Below are 20,131 nucleotides of genomic sequence, written 5' to 3' on the forward strand. Positions count from 1 at the left end.
ATTTAATGCAGTAAATATTGTCATATATAAAAAAAATATTACTTTGGTTCATACCATACGTAGTGTACATTTTTGGTCAACAAGTGAAAGAGTATAAATTAAATTTTAATAAAAACAGGATAAGAGTACGTTAATATATTCTACATTATTTATTTTGCTTACAGTATGTATATTTTTTAAATTAAATAGGCCAAGATATATGTTATTTACTTTTATGGCCACAATCTAGAACCTGATTTTATATTATACTTTAAATATTGTATAAATGATTCTATATATATATATATCTATTCTCTATCTTATAAATGCTTCTCATTATATGTTTTAATATATGTAGTATATTAAAATAAATTTTATAAATTTTATATGATATGTATCAAATATATATTATAATAACATTTAATATTATAAATATTTAATTATCACATAGTTTTTTGATTTTTCTTTTCAAAGGACAAGCTAACATTCCTTAATTACGTAAAAGCAAAATGGTGGAATATATGCACGAATACTATTTGATATTGGTATGGTGAACTTTAGTAAAATTGAGATATATGTAAATTAATATATATATTATGGAGGCGTTTCTGCTTTCTTGCAAGTAATTTATACAATACAGTGCATGTGTGTACATATATACTCACATCATCTCCGTTACACAATAATCCTGTTTTGTGACTTATGTTCTCTCGAACTAGAGACTTGTGTCCTGTCTCTCGTAGGAAGTTAAGTTTTAAGCCGATACCACTCAGAAATTAGATCAGTCTGTGTTCAGTCAGTGGGACCCAGTGCACGTTCGCAAACCAACGTAGTTTCTTCGCGATCGTTCTAATGCAAACATTTTTTTAATAGTTGCACCTAGTTACGATCACAAATAGTATTCTTCGGTCATTACAATTAGATGGAAAACAATATTTAAAGATGAGGTAAAATGTCAAAAATTTTATATTAACAATTAAAAAGTTATAATAGTGTTAAATGAAATATTTTTGTGAGCTTTCATTATGTTTTGTTTTTTGACAGAATATGTGTGACTTTTGATAAAAAACAAATAAAAAAATTTATTATTTCTGCGTATACATTGACGTTTATTATTTAATTAATCAGATTAACGAAGAATGGCACGGGTCAAATAAGTTTTCTATGTTACCTATCCTTGACATTTGACTACTAAGGTTTCTCGATATATTCATAGTTCTAAGGTGCATTTCCAAGTTATCGTTCTTGATCAGGGCTATCAAAGTTCTCGATGCATTCAATTAAATTCAATGAAAATCATTTGTCAATCTGTCTTTGTTCGCGTGATTGTCCGATAATTTTAACGTTTCACCTAAGGAAAAAGGATATCTTGTATCTTTCGATACTAAACCGTATAACGCAACATTTTGCTAACGAGATATATTTCGACATGTATTACAGAAATGTGTTATGTTATAATTACATTGAATTGTCACTAATATAAGACCCTAATAGAATCAATTTGAAAGATATAATTTCTCAATAAAAGATTTCAATTACTTCAAGTAATTGTAATTAAACGAAAACACGTATATACAATGAGTCACAGGAATATTCATATACTGGAAATATAATGCAGATTGTGGAGCAACTTTTTTTTTCTTAGTATTGTGGATCACGGGATTTTTTATATAGTAATTTTTGTAAAAATAAAGTAAAATAAAATGTTTTATAAAGTTTAAATACCAATAAACAATATTCACTATTTATTTTTATTAATTTCTATTGTTATTCCTACTAAAAAAATTTTTTCTTATAGCGCCTTTTTGGCGCTGCTGGACGCATGTAAGGCCTTAAATAAAATTATACTTTTCTAATAATAAAACGTTCTTCTGCAATAAAATTGATATCAATTTGTAAGTTTAATAATCCTAAAATATATTTCTGTGTATAAGAATTTTGAAACTTTGCATTACAAGCAAATATCAATTATTTAAAATTTATAGTGAGAACCGGTATAAATACTTCTATGACTTACTGTATATACAGATATATCTTTATTATAGAATCAAATATTTAAACGAAATGATGATGAAAGTACGATGCATCATAATCTTCGTATAATGAATTTATTTTAATATCAAAATTCTATACAAATTTTAAAATCGAAGATAGAATAAACTTTTAATTGATAATTTTCTTTGTAATTTATTATATAACGCTCATGATTACAAACAACGTTTAATGTGTAGTGTATTCAACGTAATTCTTTCTCCTTTTCATTGAATTGTAATTTATATTTTAATAAAATTGTAATCGCCACAGTAAGAAATATATACATCTTTGCGTAATATTTAAAATATTTAAATTGAGATTTATACATTATTATAATTATTATCTATTTAATATTAATTTTTTCTTATTAATAAAACAAAAAGAAAAAAGAAACATTTAGAACAGAAATGATTAGAAACAATAGAACTTTGTGTAAAAAGTAACAATCTTATCTTGAATTGAAATGACTTAACTAATCCTTTCTGTGAATAGTAGATTGTTAAACTTCATTGTTTAGTATTGCAGAATTTCCAGGAAACATCATTTCACAAACAATACCTACATGAGATTTATGCATATCGAATGAAAGAAAGTTACAATAGATCAATTCCAGAAACTAGTATATCCTTGGAAAATTGATAAAGACAAAGAGAGAGAAAGTATAATTACGAAGTCGGAAAAGTCACTTTATGAATTTTGTTTTATAGATATTACGAGAAAAATTATATGGCAATATAAGCATAATTATATTCAATTGGAATTAGTTTTCTCATTTGATTAATGAAAACGTTATCGTACGTTGATTTCGTTTAAATGTCGTATACGTAACCAAAAGTATTTGTACATGCACACACTTTCCACTAGACCATGAAGTCTTGGTAGGGTGACTGAATGTCAAGTGAACGTAGGCTTTACAAAAAGTAACTCGTACCTTTGCGTTAGGCTATTATTCAATTTCTTATAAGCTGTTCTTAACAGCTGTTCAGCACTCACAATTAAGAGTAAAAATCGTCTTAATATTAAATTGTAAAAACATTTCAATAAACCTTGGGAATACAATGAGAAAATAACTTAAATTTGTTTTATCAAATATAGATACTACAGCATATATATATATTTTATTATGCATAGCATTAAATATGATATCATTTTATTTTAACTGATTAGAAAATACTTTTGTAGGTTCTTACTTCCATTGATTCTCCTGGCAGGATCATTCAATTATAATGTGGATGCTGAGACTTTGGAAACTTTAATGCAATGGTCGTTCATGGATTACCTTTTACCTTACGATCGTGGATTCCATGATAACTATCGTCCAGAAAATGTTGTTCCCACAGGCATCGAAGTCTCTTGGCGAAGAATTTTCATCAGTACGCCACGCCTACGTGATGGCGTTCCAGCTACTTTAAGTTACATCCCGAGAAACATTCCATCAGGCAGCAGTCCAAAACTTCAAGCTTATCCTTCGTGGGAATGGCATACCGCGGGAAGAGGAGAATTAAATTGTTCTCAACTAATATCTGTCTATAGATCAAGACTCGACAGTTGTAATAGATTATGGGTTATTGACAGTGGTGTCATGACATCTATCGATAATTTTACTCCAGTTTGTCCACCAAAATTACTTGTCTTTGATCTCCATACAGATACACTCGTCAGACAATATGTTTTTCCTCGAGAGGTTGGTTTAAAAGCTTTTCATTATAATGAAACAAATACATCAAATAAACAAACTTAAACTTTTGATAATAAATATTAAATTTTTTGAAGCGAAACCGTTTAAGTCCCAAGCAGCGCGATCGCGCTCTTCAGATTTTTTGTCGAAAAATCCCAGTACATTTCGAGCGCTATGACAAATGACGGTGCCGTCACTAACTAATAGTGCGTTAAACAAGCCTTATTGCGCTGTTCGAGCTTTTTCGAGCGTGTTTTTTAAAAAGCCTCTGGGACTTAAACGGTTAAAACTAATTGTTATAGATTACCTAAATGGTAATCATTATTTTAAAACTGATTGAACAGGATATTTAATTAGCTGTATAATATTTGCAGGTTTTAAGGCCAAACAGTTTGTTGACTAATCTTATAATCGACGATACTAAATCAACATCTTGCGATGATATATTTATCTACATAAGTGATACAGCTGGACCAGGTTGAGATTAACATTATTAACTTAAGAAAAAAAAATGAATAAAATAACAATTGATATTAATTCTTAATGATTTATTTTAGGACTTCAAATTTTTGATGGTGCAAATAATACAAGTTGGCGAGTACTTCACGCTTCGATGTTTCCTAATCCAGATTATACTATTTATCAGGTTATTTGTATGAAAAATAAATGATCTGTACACGCTAAATGATCTAACAATGATTTTTTAATCGATATTTCTATCTTAATAGATCGCCGACGAGACCTTCGAACTTCCAGACGGTATTGTGGGATTAGCTTTCTCTCCAAGGCAAGGTATGCTATACTATCAACCACTCGCCACCGACCGTCTCTTCGGTGTACCAACGTCGGCACTTCAAACTGGTCCACTTCCCTTCGGACAACAACTCCCAGTGTCCTTGATCGGAAAAAAGTCTAGTCAAGGTATTCCATTAGTCGTGGATCCTCTAGACGACTCGATTCTCTTCTCACCACTAACGGAAACAGCTATTGCCAGTTGGCAACCTCAAACGAATAATCAAAGGTATATTTGTCAATATCTTTTGATCGTTTTAACAACGATCTGGTTTAATATTTGAAATTACATTTTTCTAAATAATGTTACATCCTACTCGTTTAATCTTTCAAACAAACAAAAATATTTGTTTCTTTTAGAATCGTCGTGTACAGTCCAGAAAAATTACAATTTGTTGCTGAAATGAGATGGGTCGAACGTGACGACGGCCGAATCTGGACTATGTCCAGTAGATTCCATAAATTCTTTAATCGTAGAGCATCTTCTCAAGAGATCAATATTCGTATTATGAGAATTGTTCCGGAAACTGTTTTATCAAAAAGTCTACCGTTATATCAATATATCGATCCACGTTACTCGCATATTTTGTATAACAACTCAGTCGGTTTTTAGATAGATTTATAAAAACAATCTCTTAAAATTTGTAAATTATCATTTTAAAGATACTAGCGAGAATCATATTTGACCGAGATCCACTTCTATTATTTAGTATACTCTTTAAACGAAAATAGAGAATCATAAATTCTAATTTGCGAAGATTTTAGTATCAGTAGGCAGAATGTCATTGAAGTAATTCTTTTCTTTTTACGTTTACAGAATTGTATACGATTCAATCGTAAAGAAAGTCGATTGATGTTAATGTGATTTGATAATGATAAATATCAAATCTTCGTAGATATATAATATTTAATAATAGGGCGAATTTTGCTATAAATTTCACATAAGACGTATGTTAAAGCTATTAAACTATATGTATATATAAATATTTTTTTAAATATATTGGGTTGAAAAGAAAGTTTCTTCGTATTTTTCCAATAACTGACTTTAGTATCACATGACTCTGGTAATATTAATTAGATTTGATAATATTTGTGTGCGTTTAAAAAGTAATATACAATAGAGTAATTAAAAAAAGAAACTTGTTATAATTGTTTATTAATTTAGTCAAAAATTATTGCGTCTTAAAAATGAATGAAAGCCAAAAAGAAATTCGATACATTTTGAACTTCTATAATACTTCAATAAAGGGAAGAACGTAGAGCAGGTGGTTAACAAAATTTGTGATGTTTATGGTGCTAGTACAATATTAGTGCATATAGCACAAAATCGATTCAAGAGTTTTCAATTTGAAAACTTTTCATGTCAAGGATATACCTCTCTCTGGTTGACCAATCACTCACATTCTAGATTTTAATTTAAAGGAATTAGAAAAATTCGAAATTTCGAAACTTAACTGTGGATAAATATAGAATTATTTTTGTATCTTGTTAAATTAATTAAATATAATATTATAAAATAAGAAAATCTATCGAAATTCATTCTCAAGTCAGTAAGATGAGCATTCCAAGCTAACAGATTAAGTATAATATATAAAATCCGGTTTTACCACAATTCAGATACCACACTGAGATACCACAGATAGAAGTTTTAGGAAATTCATATGATAAGTCTAAAGCTTAGAATTTCCTTTGTTGGTTATATTTAAAAAAAAATTATTAATGGAAAATAAAATTAATAAAGTGACATTTTAATATAAAATATTAGAAAGTTTTTGTTTACTATAAAATATTAAGAACATATTTTCTCAATCTCGATTTTAAGTATGATTAATACGTTATACTGTTTCATAATTCCTTTATAAATTCCAAGTTTTTATCTCTACCTATTTTTTAAATATTGTAATTGAAATCAGCAGAAAATATAATTTCTGAGAAAATCACATTCACAAAGTTTCGGTACGATATTTATATTAAAACTGTCATACTTACGTGAATTTTCTGTCGAAACTGTTTGAAGGCCGGATATTACTTTTTGTCATATTGCTTATAAGTAAAAAAACATGATAGGTTATTAAACCGCAAAACCTTACGAAGCCGACCCAACGTAAGACTTTATACGTGCGCAACGCTATGTTTTTATCTTCGACCATAGTTATCAAAAAGTCAAACGTAAATATATTCTAAAGAATTCCTTTACGAAATATGCAAAAACTAAAAATCAATTTTTTCGAAATTCCGAACTACTTCAGTCCTTTTAAATATATATATATATATATCTTAGAAGTATGTAAACATATAAATCATTATGCTACAACTACAGAGGATTGAAAAATAGATAAAAAGAATAAAGCTAAATGTAAACAAAATTAGATCGTGATTTTTCAAAAATTTCTGTCCTTGTGTAATTTCGTATTTAAAATTTCTTACCAAAAAGATTTACTAGAAATATATTTTTATTTCACTATGTAACAACCAAATGCAAAATGTGCAAATAACTACAATCGGTTAATCTTGAATAAAAATCAAAGAGTTAGTTAGAAAAACATCGACTTTATATAATTTTATGATAATTTAAAAATCCTTATTATCAGCATATCGCCCATACGAATAATGTTGATACGCCTCTGCGATAATGCCTAATTATACCTATTCGTATGTGCAATCAATCACTATATTTGACGTACATTTGAAGATACAACAAATATAAAAAAGAACAATAAATATTTTCATTTTAACGGATAAACAAATAAATTAGTTTATTTAAAGTAGCTATTAAAGTTATTTTATTGTCACGAATTTCTTGAAAGTCAACTACTACTACCATCACAGGTGTACAGGTTTTTTTTTTTCTTCGTTCGGTCGTCAAACAAGATCGTACTCTTCTTTTTCATGCAGAGAATTCGAAGTCACTCGAATGCGAATTCATTAACACGTGTCCTCTGTATTTATCAAATTATAAAGAAAATACAAAAGTCTTTGATTAAATTTAATGAAATAGTACAAATAAAAATCGAATGTTTCTTTCGCTGCGTATTTAAAAGGCCGATAAAAATTTATCGTTATTTAAGAAAAAATAATAAAGCAGTGAGCTCGTGTGTAAATAAAAGATTCGGTCTTGACGTCAGGAAAATATACAATCAAACAGAATAATTCAAAGTATGAAGCATATATTATGAACATATTCATTCATATCCATGTTCATGGTATCGATCACGTATGTATTTTTCTGTATTTATATTATTCTTTATAATGACATTCGGAAATGATAGTATAGAGGAAAACGATAACTATTATTATTAATGAAAAATATTCAAAGATAAATGCTTAAAGGATGTCCACTAATAATACTATTGTAATTTTATTGTCGATAAGATATTGATTACGATAATAAAAAATACCTGAGTAAACTTGTAGAAATATAAATGATATAAGAAAAGAATGTGACCTATTCGAAATACCTACGAGAAAAATAAAACGGATGTATTGATAATATACATGTAAAAATTAAGGATAATACGGAAGGATATATATATTTTTGTAAATGTGAATTTAGAGATTATGATAATGAGCATTAATTGTAAATGTTATCGTAATATAATTCGTTCTAGAAAATTTCAACGCAAATTACAGGTACAATTAAAGTATTTACAGTGATTAAAGTATATACAGGGTATTCCTAAAGTTGTTTCACTGAAAAAAGAAAAATAAAAGAAAAAATCTCAAGATTGATTTATTAATAAAATTACCAATATATCGTTTCTCATTTTAAGATATGAATGTTGTTAAAATATTATGAGCCCACAATGCCGCACTACTTTAAATATTTGTCAACAAAAGATTCTAATTTTTCAATTTGATAATGCGATTTTTGAAACACCCTGTATATCAAGAAATTATGTCATCTTAGAAGGACGTTCAATTGAATCGAAGATCTTGATTATTTCTTCACGTTGAAAAGTATGTAAGTATCTACATACAGAGAAAAAAAAAATTAAAACTAAATAGATAATCTCTAACATGCTTTCGAAAGGATAAATTTTTTTTTTCGAAAGATGAGATTATTCAATGATATTTAATTCGTGTTTGAATTGTCGTTTGAACTTTTTACATAATGGCAATGACACCGACATCAACGATCGCAAATAAATCGATAAAAAAATCTTGGTTTCTTAGTATGTGCATATAAATACAAAGAGGAGTACCGACCGGCATGAGAAATCACACTATCCTTCAGTCGGTCCACGACCGTGATGTTGTCCAGATCGTTCGTTGAGTTTAACTTTTCTTTCTTGCTTTCTTTTCTTCCTTTCTTCCTTTTCTATAGTTTAAGATACACAGAATCCTATCATTTCTTCAAAGAATTTATAGTTTTACGTAAATTCAAATGAAATAAAACAATGATGTGACTATAAACGTACGTAGGAGTGGTGACGTCAATAAAAAATTTCTCTTAGCTTTTCCACATTCGTAATAATTTGTGTAATTACATTTAAAAGAAAGAGTTAAAAAAAGAAATATAATTACAAAAGGAAAGAAAATATATTATCTCGAATAATAAGCCGTCAAAGTGAACAAATTATTTCGAATGACCGAAATTTCCATATAATTTTCATCGTTATTGACAAGTAAGTAAAGACTCTTATCCATTGTCTTTTTAACTCTATATAGAAAATAATATATTTGTGTTAACTTTTTGAACTGTCAGTAAGTGACCTTTTGTCAGGGACTATTTAATTGCTATAGACAACGTATTACAAAAGAAAGTTTTTAACTTAGAAACCCAAGAAAGTTTCTTTAACCATTATGAAATTTGTTAATTGTCTATGGTATAGTTCAATATCTGTAGCAATTATGATTCAATATTATCTATAGCAATATCTATAGCAATAATGATTCAAATTAATGGATTATAAAATATAAGTATTCATTATACATTTTTACGATATTTATAATACAAATCGCACCTTTAAAAGTGATTTAACTATTGCTGTACTTGCCGTTCTTTTGAAATTTCGGTCCAAAATTTTCACGTCTCGTACAATCAAATATTATTTTATTATCCAAATAAAAAATTTTATTTCTTCTGGTTTCGTCTTTATTTTTCTTTATATTTCTTTTTTATGATTTCGGCTATAATTCAATGATAAGTAAGACGATAAAAGAATAAGATAATGCTTATTAACATTAGTAACATGGAAAAGAAAATACTGTTATATCGTTTTTGGTATCTGAACTGTTCTAAGCAACTGTACAAATAATCTCATTTTATAGGCCTGCGACAAGTATATACATGTCTTAAAACTACGCATATATAGTTTCTAATACAGTCGACCTAATTGTCTATCAAGTAAATAAATATTTTTCTTTTTCTGGGTATAGATATAGCAATTGAAATAATTACGTTTCGTTATCTTTTGGGATTTCCTTAATAAGGAAGTAAAGTATCGTGTAAACACAAATTATATGTCAAGGTTCTAAGAATATATTAACATAAACATCAAATTTAAAGTTGTATTGTTCGTTAAATTTCTTATCTTTGTTTAATGAGTACATTTAACAAAACCCTTCTCTCCATAAATTTTGTTAATCGTTGTTTTTGATGAATCAAACATTCTTTCGTTGATAAACTTGAACATATTTTTTCTATATCTTCGTATTTTTCTTCTTTTTTTTTTTTACAACGTTTGCATATCACCTTATATCTAAAATCAATTCATCGTCGGAAAGTATGTATATATACATACCTAGGGAAGGAGAAAAAAATAAAGAGAAGAAGGAGAGACATTCTTTAAAGTTACCGACTCGTACTGACTTATATATGTGCATACAACGTTTGCGTGCTTAGTATCGGGAATTGACTAAATCATCTTCGATCATTTCACGACGTTGAATGTGAGCAGCGTTTTAATATAATTGTAAGTTTATTTTATATGATATCATCGTTAACATCATCATCACACTATCAACATTGCCATCGTTTTACGAAGATTTTTATCTCTTGTAACAATCAAATTTTATAAATTGTTCTCTCTTGTTTTTATCTCGAAAAATACGTGAGCAATTACGCGATTAATTTTTTAAACAGAAAACAACAAGGAAAAGATATATGTAAAATTAAACAAGAATATATTTTATTGTAAATAATAATAAGGATGTTATAAATTGTATTGAAAACAAAAATCTACATTATCGATACAAGCGACGAAGCTGTTATCAATTGTATTATGACACTCAGTCGTCAGAATACCATTGCCTGTCTAGTATATATCGCTTATCAATATATTAAAACTAAACACACACTCTTTTAGTTTGTAAAATACATATATATTAAATAAAGAACGAGATAGATAGAGTATTCAGTGACATATATAAAACTGACATTTAATTACTTAATAATTAAGTTTAATAACAATAAAGAAAAACCGTGATAACGGAAAACAAAATGCTAAGTCTGAATAAGTCATAACAATTGTTATACTAACGGGTAATATTCTAAAAAATTGGAAAAAATTCAAGAGGAACTAAAGTATATTTATGAAAGCTTCGGATAAAGTCATAAAAGTACAAACACTTGCGAACTGTTAGATACGCTCAAATTGACAGAAGATCAAATGAAACATCCTGAAAAAAGAATATGCTTTGCAGTACGTGAAATGTGCTTGTAGAAAATAATCAATTGATTCATATAAATCTATATAAAAAAAATGTAGAAATAAATACATTAATATACTTTAATTACATATTTAATGAGTTTAACTTGTAAGCTTTACTTATAGCAAATGAATTAAACGAATACGAAAATAATGTACAGGAAAAACCGGTATCTTAAAATCGTACATCTTGGTATAACTGTAAAAACAGGGGAAATACCCAGTTTTCTCATGTTATTTAGTTTGGTAATCTTTTGTTTTTACTGTTTTTTAAATATTTTTTAGTATCAGAATCAATTTAACATATTCATTAAAATAAGAATAATACAAAATATATTTGTTTGAAAATTACATATCGATTAATATACTTGAAATATTAAACAATTTCAATTTATTAGATGAAAATTTCAAATTCAAAGTCATCATTAGCCAGGAACATTAAAATAATTGTATTTTAATTTAAAGAATCCAAAATATTATTAGAGTATATTGGAATGTTCGATATATCTTAAATGATTGTTAATTAATCAAAGAAAATCTGTATTGTAGTTTAAAAACACGAAATATAAGTTCAACGTACCGTCCTCTTCGAAATCCAACAGTAAACTGATAAACAAACGCATCTTGCAATAACTATCGATCGACGTATTTCATTTATACATACATACATACACATCCTATACACTAATACTAAATGCACTAAATGAACTAATACTAAATGAACTAAAAAATTCGTTAATGCGTGATAATATTATTCATACGATGGGTGATGAAAAATTACAACGAAATTTATTAAAAGTGAAGAATTTGACATTACACGATGTCATATAGAATACAAAAACTAGTGAAGCAAGCAAAAATCAAATTGAAAAAATTAAATAGTAGTAATTAAAAAGCATAAACGATTTAAATAATAATAAGAAGAGAGATTTTGAAACGAAATTAATAAATTAACAAAGTAAGAGAGAAGCAAGAGCAAACAACAATTTACAAATCGAGTCATGCGATTTCGATGTCGAGCAAAGAGAATAAAACGAATTAATATCAAATAAATCTGTAAATTTTTAATAAATTTTTTTATTATTTTCTTCTTTTTCTTTTGTTTTAGAACAACAACCAACAATGATCAGTTGGATACTCGGTCTTATCGCAGTGCTCAGTTATTCAGCGATATGTAACTGCGAGCTTAGCAATAAATTGAAAACCATCTATTCGTGGAAAGCATTGGAGTTTGCATTTCCAAGCCAACGTGCGAGAGAGATAGCAATAAAACAGGGCACTTTCATACCAGGGGCACCAGTACCTATAGATGTCGACGTTTATTACGGAGGTTCTAAAGAAATACATTCTATTAATTCGCATTTCATTGATTATAAATTTGATCTCTTTTTTCTTTCCTCCAAATAATGATAGCAGAAGAAAAATAATAAAGAGAAAGAGAGAGAAAAAAAGAGACAAACAGAGAAAGTGATATTTATCTTGGAATTTCCAATGACAGTTTTTACACTCGATTTCATTGTCATTTTTTCGAAAGTTTATTACTATTATTACTATTATTATTATTATTATTATTTTGATTAAAAGTATTACTATTTAAAGACACTCTCGTTGTTTTATATAACTAATAATTAAATAGAGTAACGGGAACACATATAAACATTATTATAATTATAAAGTGAACGACAATAATGAACTATGATCATAATGATTAAATAAGTGACCATATCGTATAATATTATCAATATTATTATTTTTTACATTTTTTGTTGACATTTGGGATCTGTGTCAACATATGACAACGAGTTATTAAAGATAAAGAAAAAGAGAAAGGAAATGTCATTGGAATATGAACGGTCAAGATAGTAATTCTCTTTCATTGGTGCGGAAGTTCTATTGTAATAATAAGGTGCGACGACCGAGTCGATGGTCTCATTTAAAGCTAATTTCTTTCGCAGTGAAATTCATCGGTCATATCGAATTCGTGCTCGTATCTTGTTAATGCGCTTTCTCGTTGCTCGAAAAAAATCAAAATCATTAATCGCGTACCAGGAACGTTAGCCAAAGTTTAAAGCTTTCGAATCATATTTAATATAATGCCATACCTTTTTTTTTTTTTCAAGAGAAAATATTAATATAAAGTGCATTTCTTTTTTTAATTTTTGTTGTAAATAGTTGAAGCAAGAAGTCAGTAAAGTTATATGAATCACTGGAAGACACAAAATCAACTATAATTCGGAAATAATATCGTATTAGGCGAATTATTATATAAACTTTTTTTTTTATTTTAGTATTCTAAAACCACCCCTAAAGTTATACCTATACTTCTTTTTTACTTGCACTTTTTAACACCCCCATTATATATTATATACATTTTATATTTTACATATACCTATTATACTATATTTAATTTTTTTTGTAATGATGAATAATTATATTATATGTTCATATATGATATTTTTTAGATATATATATCTAAATTAATACTCATAAACAACAATCATGTATCCCCTATCTAAACATATAAAGTTCATTAAAAGGGATAATTAATTACACAGAGAAACATGCATCGATTGTTTTTGTGACGATACCAAGATTTATAAAAGGAGTACCAGTGACCTTTGGTTATGTTACCGATAACGTCACTCCAGAGGGAAATCCAATAATTGCACCATATCCTAACTGGGAGTCGAATAAAGAAGGCGATTGCAATGCTATCACTAGCGTTTTCAGAGTGGCGGTAATTATTCACTAACTAATTTAATTTTATCCTGATTCTAAAATCGTTTAATTTGATCTATTGCTTTTGTTTATTTTTTTGTTTTTTTCATAGATTGATAAATGCCACAGATTATGGATACTCGACACAGGAAAAGTTGGTGATAGACAAATTTGTCGACCTCAGTTGCACGTATTTTCCTTGATAAATAACAGACTAATCCATCAATACAAATTTCCACGTGATCAATTTAAAGATACTTCCCTTTTCATCACACCAGTTGTGGATATTCGTAATACCGATGATAAATGTCATGATACTTTTGTTTACATCGCTGATGTGAATGGCTTTGGCTTATTAGTTTACGATCATCGTCATGATAGATCTTGGAGGATCGAAAATAAACTTTTCTATCCTTATCCACAATATGGAACTTTTAATATTAATGGCGATACCTTCGATCTTATGGATGGCATATTCGGTTTAGCTTTGAGTCCCATAAGACCAGATGGTGACAAAATACTTTATTTCCATTCTTTGGCCAGCAAAGTCGAAGCTTCGGTAGCGACATCAATCATCAGGTAAAAATTTGATTATTCATGTTGATCATACTATCTTTAACAATTTTCATCTTTTGTTATTGAATTGTAGAAATTACTCTATTTTCGCTCACGATTCTGAGGCAACACCGAGATCTTTCATACCATTTGAAATGGAAAGATCGTCACAATCAGCAGCCCAAGCAATGAATGAAGATGGTGTTCTTTTCTTTGGTCTTTTGTCCGAGTTGTCGCTTGCTTGTTGGAATAGCAAAACTTATCCTGAATATGGTGGAAAGAATATCGAGAACCTTATAGTTGATCAAACAAATCTACAATTTCCTTCTGGTTTAAAGGTACGTTAGCATTTGCTTTTTTTACTTTCATCAAATATATGTTTTCCATTTTTATGTAACATCTATGAAATTAATATATTTTAGTTATTATTTATTATAAAACATAACGTTGAAATTTTCAGTTGAGAAATTCGAACAAAAATCGAGAAGAAATCTGGTTGTTGACGTCATCATTCCAAAAATTCATGACAGGAACATTAAATTCAAACGAGACTAATTTTCGTATCGTAGCTGGTTTCGTTGACGAAATAGTTCGAGGTACTAAATGTAATTCGATTAGACACGAAAATGGGCCAATAACATTTCCAACATGAAAATTATGGCACCGCGAGAATCACAGACTATATCATCGTCAGTGGTCGTCCCATTATGTGTGGTCAACTCATACAACATTACCAATTACATCAGAAGTGATTTTTAATAATCCATCGGCGGGATATAGTTTCTTTAAGAATCTAAAGTAAATTTGATTTGAATAAAACCGAAAATATTGTTTTGCTTCTTTATTATGAACCAACTCGCGGTGCTGCTTCGTTTTATATTTAGTTTAGTTTTAACAGCTCACGAATGTTGTTCAAAACGTTTGTGTACATATACATATAATTTTTATTTATTTTATCCATTATATATATTTGTTGTATATACATATGTACTATAGTAATCAAAGTGCCAAAAAATTCTATCAACCTCGTTTAAAATAATAATTAAATGTATAAGAATAATATATATATATATTGTAATGGAATTCATTTCATAAAATAATAATCTGTTACAAAACTGCTTAAGTATGCTAAATAATGAAGCAGTTTTTAAACGTTCTTGTTGTATACATAAAAACTCATTTGATATTCACATAAAGTACAGTTGTTTTATTTTAAACTCTCATTAGAAAGTCTAATGATGATGGTTATAATAATGATAATGGTGATAATAATGATGAATATAATGATAATAAAAATGACGTGATAATCAAAGTCAAGATTAAAAAAGATTATAAAATGAAATTAAGTAAGTGCCCAATTAAAATACAAACGCATAAAATATGTAAATGTAACACGTCACTCAATAAATTTCCAGTCTAACTAAGAAAAACAAATTTTTTTTTAGAAATTCCACTTTATTCGTCAACATACTCTCCTTCAAGAGTGATACATTCATTTTAACGCTCCTCTAAATTTTCGATGCCCTTGCCAGCCGTACGAAAAAGAAAGTTATTAGAAATACATCATTAAATTAAAATTACAAGTAATGATTCTACTAACTGTTATATATAATTTTGTTATTTATATACAGATAATTAATTAATTCTTTTTCATTCTGTCTGATATTAATTACAAAACTACTTTCTCGTAATTGAATTAAATTATTTTAATAGGAAAATGAGAAATCGAATAAATAAAAATGTTTTCGATATTAAAGATAGGGGTTACTTCCATTTATTTATAATAATTATAAATAAACATAAATAACGGTTTCTTATTAAATAAATAACAAATAATTAACAAGATAATATCGAAAAATCGCTTTGTTAATGAATTTTCGTTTTGTTGGAACTATTTATTTATTTCGAAATCTTCAATTATAACGATTACGTTAGTAAAGGTATAAAAAAGTAAAAGTATCTAACTTTAAAACGCCGCGAGCAAGTCTGTTTATGATTTTACGATGAGATTTAAGACGGTCGGTTGGTCAGTCGATTGCCAATCGAGACAAGCGGTCCTTTGCTTTGATGTGAGCTAGAGAAATATCATCGACCAGTACACACACATCATGTATAAATAAATAAAATGATATAAGTCAAAAATTAATGTGAAGTGTTATATATGTGACTCGTAAACGTGAAATCGATAGTGAATTCAAAGTTTATTTTTGTTGATAGAAATTTTGCAAAAAAAATTAAGTTTCTACATTTACGTTTCTTATTGTTTTCGAATTAATAATAAAATTAATGTTTATATGAAGAACTAAGTTTATTAAAAAAAAAAAATGTGTGAAAATATTTCGTAGTCAATAATTTTTAACAATTAAATAGATTATAAAAATGTCGATAGAACGATCGATTCAATTGTTATAGATTTTGACGACGAATATTAGAAAAGTAAAATTAACAAAAATTTTCTTCTCAAATTAAAACTAATCCTGGATTTTTTCGTACTTTTGTATTCTTCATCATTACCATTCATGCTCTGTTAGTGGAGCAAGAAATCATTTGCATTTGTGCTGTTGTAACTGTTCGAGCAAAATATAAAGCGAATCTAATTAGAATGATCTATTTTGTGATGTTAATCAGTGCTGGCATTACATAGCAAAATAATAGTGTTACAAGTGTGACCGAAAGTTAACTTTCAGAGGATTGAAACGTCAATTTAATTATTTAAACTAGGAAAGTAAGTATATCCTGTTTAAAATCTCGTGAAGTATTTCACTTTGAATGCAAAACGAATCGTCAAATGATCGATCAGTGATTTTTCGACAAGTCATTGCATAAAATTATGATTAAATCAGTCAGTTAAGTTTGATAACCATAATTAGAATATTGACATTTAACGATAACGATTTTCATTTAAAATTCTTAGTGATTGTTAAAGTATTATATCGATAAAAGTTTGATCGAAAAATTGATCAGATTTTTTAATTATTTACGGAATGTAATTTACACTTTAGGTGTTAGTATGAAGAAATATATGTTGTTTTTTCTCTCTCTCACTCTGTTTATGGATACTGGATTGCACGTGACGCAAAGAATGTCGGTTTTCTCAACCACAGGTGTTAAAAAAGATGAGAAAAAAAGTACTTCTTAACAGTTGCATTTTAATCCTCAACTTCAAATATAGACAACTTCGAATCTATAATGCTATATACTCGACTGGACATAAATGTTAACAATCTGACTATGAATATAAATTATTATTCTTTTTATTCATTTTTCTTTTCTTTTTTCTTTTCTTTACAGAAATATGCAACGATGAGAAGAAAGAAAAGCGTTAACAACAGGCCAATGCAATCCAGCAACTATTTTTATAGCCCTCCCAATTACTTTTTTAACTATAAGAAACCAGTCACGTGGACTAATCATGTGGTACATTATCAGCAACACGAACTTTCGAACCGAAAAATCGAACAACATAACAAAAATCGTAAGTTTTTTTTTTTTTTTTTAAATAAATTCACATTATAATTCTGAATTTTATACGAAAAAGAGACAAAAACAAAAATGAAAAAGAAATAATGTTGAGAGAAGCATATACTATAATTAAAATAATTAACGATCCCCGTAATTTATTTACCTTAAGATATTCAAATGAGATCTAATGAATTTCTTAAAACAGAAACATCGGATGAAAGAAAACTTCTATTCTTTCTCTATCTTAATTCAATCTTAAATTTAAGCTTACAATTAGATTTCTCGCTATGAATTTATTAGATTCACGATAGAAATTTGAGCGGAAAGTAATAGACCTTTCTAGTCATTGAGAGATCTCTAGTGAAACATCACGGTGATCTTCTCTTTCTATTTTTCGATATATTAATCTGTTTACTCGACTAAATCGCATAGTTAAAGTAAAATCATATTACTTTCACTAATGATCACGAAGAAATGTGCATATTTCTTTTTTTGCAAATTTGATATATATATATATTATATTGTTATGTGTAAATAAAATTAATTAATGCAACTAATAATTTATAGGTATAGCATGTGCCAATAATTGTAGCAATAACCTAAATGAAAAATTTTTAAACAATTGAATTTATCATTTATATAATCATAAAAATAATTTTAATACAGAAAACATAAAATCAATTTTTTCCATTTTTTGACTCACGTCATATGAATATATATATTATAAATTACTTATAATATATAATATAATAAGTAATGAAATAAAAATATATTCTTAATTATATTAAATAGTTTTGAATTATGAAAAGAAAGGAAAGAATTCCAAGGCACGTACATGACTCATTTCTTTAAAACATAATAGTAAACCTTTGTAGAACAATATAATTTCCGGTGCAGCGATTATGCGTGAACGTTAGCAATTATCGTTTGACTGATCATTAATTTTACAGACCAGTAAGATGAAGCTTTCGTTAGCTCATTTCGAAAACTTAACCGAGCTGACGCTTTGAGATTTTTCCATAACTACATATGAGATATTACTTACTCCTATTAAATTAATATACGAGTTTCACCAAGGAAAATTTGAAGTTGAGATTGACGTTTCTCAAAACGTTTCTTGGTAGAGAGACCCACTGTCTCCTCGTAAAAACTTAATAACTTTACTCACTCTTGTTGAAAACCAGTTTTTTTAAGGACGATTACATAACAGTAAAATATTTCGCCTTTCTTTGAAATGCAATGTTCCTTTTTTTCTTTAGACATTTCATATATGTTTATTCATAATATATTTAGTAACAAAAAATCAAATGACACACATATAAAAAATTAACAATTATTTTGCTCTTTTAGATACAATTATGTAATAGTAAGATTTTTTACCGATTTAATGTTTTAAATTCTTATATATATATATAAATAGACAATAATCTTATTGTGAAATATATCGAAGAAGGTAAAAAAACATCGACAACGATCTCGATCGAAATTGTGGTGTGTAGCATAACAAAAAATTATTGATATTTAAATCTAGATATTTGATCAATGAAACTTTGAAAGAAAATAAAAAAACTTGACATTTCTTTCTCTTAATCTTTTCAATGAGCAAACACGTAGCCGATGGTGACCTATGTAGTAACAATCTGCTCTATTATGATCCGGATTAGTTAGCTACAACGAAAGGGAAAGTTTCTAGCGTCAAAAATACAGCGTGTCTCATCGACAATAGAAGAGGTGGATATCTAAGTCACACGATTCGAATAAAAATCTTACTAACATTAATTACCAATATGCATACAATATGCACATTGGTAATACTTCTGATTAAAGTAGCTTGCTATTTATTTAAAATCTCTACAAGTTTAAGAAGTAACTAAACTAATAAGGTGGTTACATTTTTTTTATATTAGAATAATTAAAGATAAACGTATTATAAGTATAGTACTATTATTGCCACGATATTTTCATCGAAATATTATAACTTAACTTTCATACCACATTAAACATTTAACTTTAATTCGTAGTAATATAATTAATATAAAATATAATTTTACATTAAAAAAAATAGAAAATTGATTAATTTATGAAAAATGAACACGCGTTAAAGATATAACGAATTTTATTCGTTTCATTTAATTAGAAAATCTTATTATCTTTGATTTATTATTCTATGAGAAACGAAGACTTCGAGAGGAATTTCTATTGACCGAGAAATAAGTCCGACCTTTTCTCTGAAGAAGTGTCACGAATTTCCAACTCCCTTGAA

General features: G+C 27.6%; 2 protein-coding genes across 3 annotated transcripts; both read left to right on the forward strand.

The window, feature by feature from the left end:
* The first annotated feature begins 727 nt into the window (after window positions 1-727).
* LOC122516500 (protein yellow-like) lies at window positions 728-5,499 on the forward strand. The gene is made up of 6 exons (XM_043634363.1): window positions 728-926; window positions 3,196-3,697; window positions 4,066-4,168; window positions 4,249-4,337; window positions 4,420-4,712; window positions 4,844-5,499. The coding sequence occupies exons 1-6, from the start codon at window positions 922-924 to the stop codon at window positions 5,094-5,096; spliced, it is 1,245 nt and encodes a 414-aa protein (XP_043490298.1). The 5' UTR covers window positions 728-921; the 3' UTR covers window positions 5,097-5,499.
* Window positions 5,500-8,962: 3,463 nt separating this feature from the next.
* LOC122516499 (protein yellow-like) lies at window positions 8,963-15,232 on the forward strand. 2 transcript variants are annotated; one of them, XM_043634360.1, is made up of 6 exons: window positions 8,963-9,108; window positions 12,242-12,463; window positions 13,689-13,870; window positions 13,964-14,430; window positions 14,501-14,744; window positions 14,867-15,232. In XM_043634360.1, exons 2-6 carry the CDS (start codon window positions 12,256-12,258, stop codon window positions 15,056-15,058), a joined length of 1,293 nt encoding a protein of 430 aa, XP_043490295.1. In that variant the 5' UTR covers window positions 8,963-9,108; window positions 12,242-12,255; the 3' UTR covers window positions 15,059-15,232. The 2 variants fall into 2 exon arrangements, with proteins under 2 accessions (XP_043490295.1, XP_043490297.1); XM_043634362.1 differs by lacking the exon at window positions 8,963-9,108 and adding an exon at window positions 10,346-10,398.
* The last annotated feature ends 4,899 nt before the right edge of the window (window positions 15,233-20,131 follow it).

The sequence above is a fragment of the Polistes fuscatus genome, unplaced genomic scaffold (assembly GCF_010416935.1).
Source record: "Polistes fuscatus isolate 324 unplaced genomic scaffold, CU_Pfus_HIC Scaffold2, whole genome shotgun sequence".
NCBI classification, from domain to species: Eukaryota; Metazoa; Arthropoda; class Insecta; order Hymenoptera; family Vespidae; genus Polistes; species Polistes fuscatus.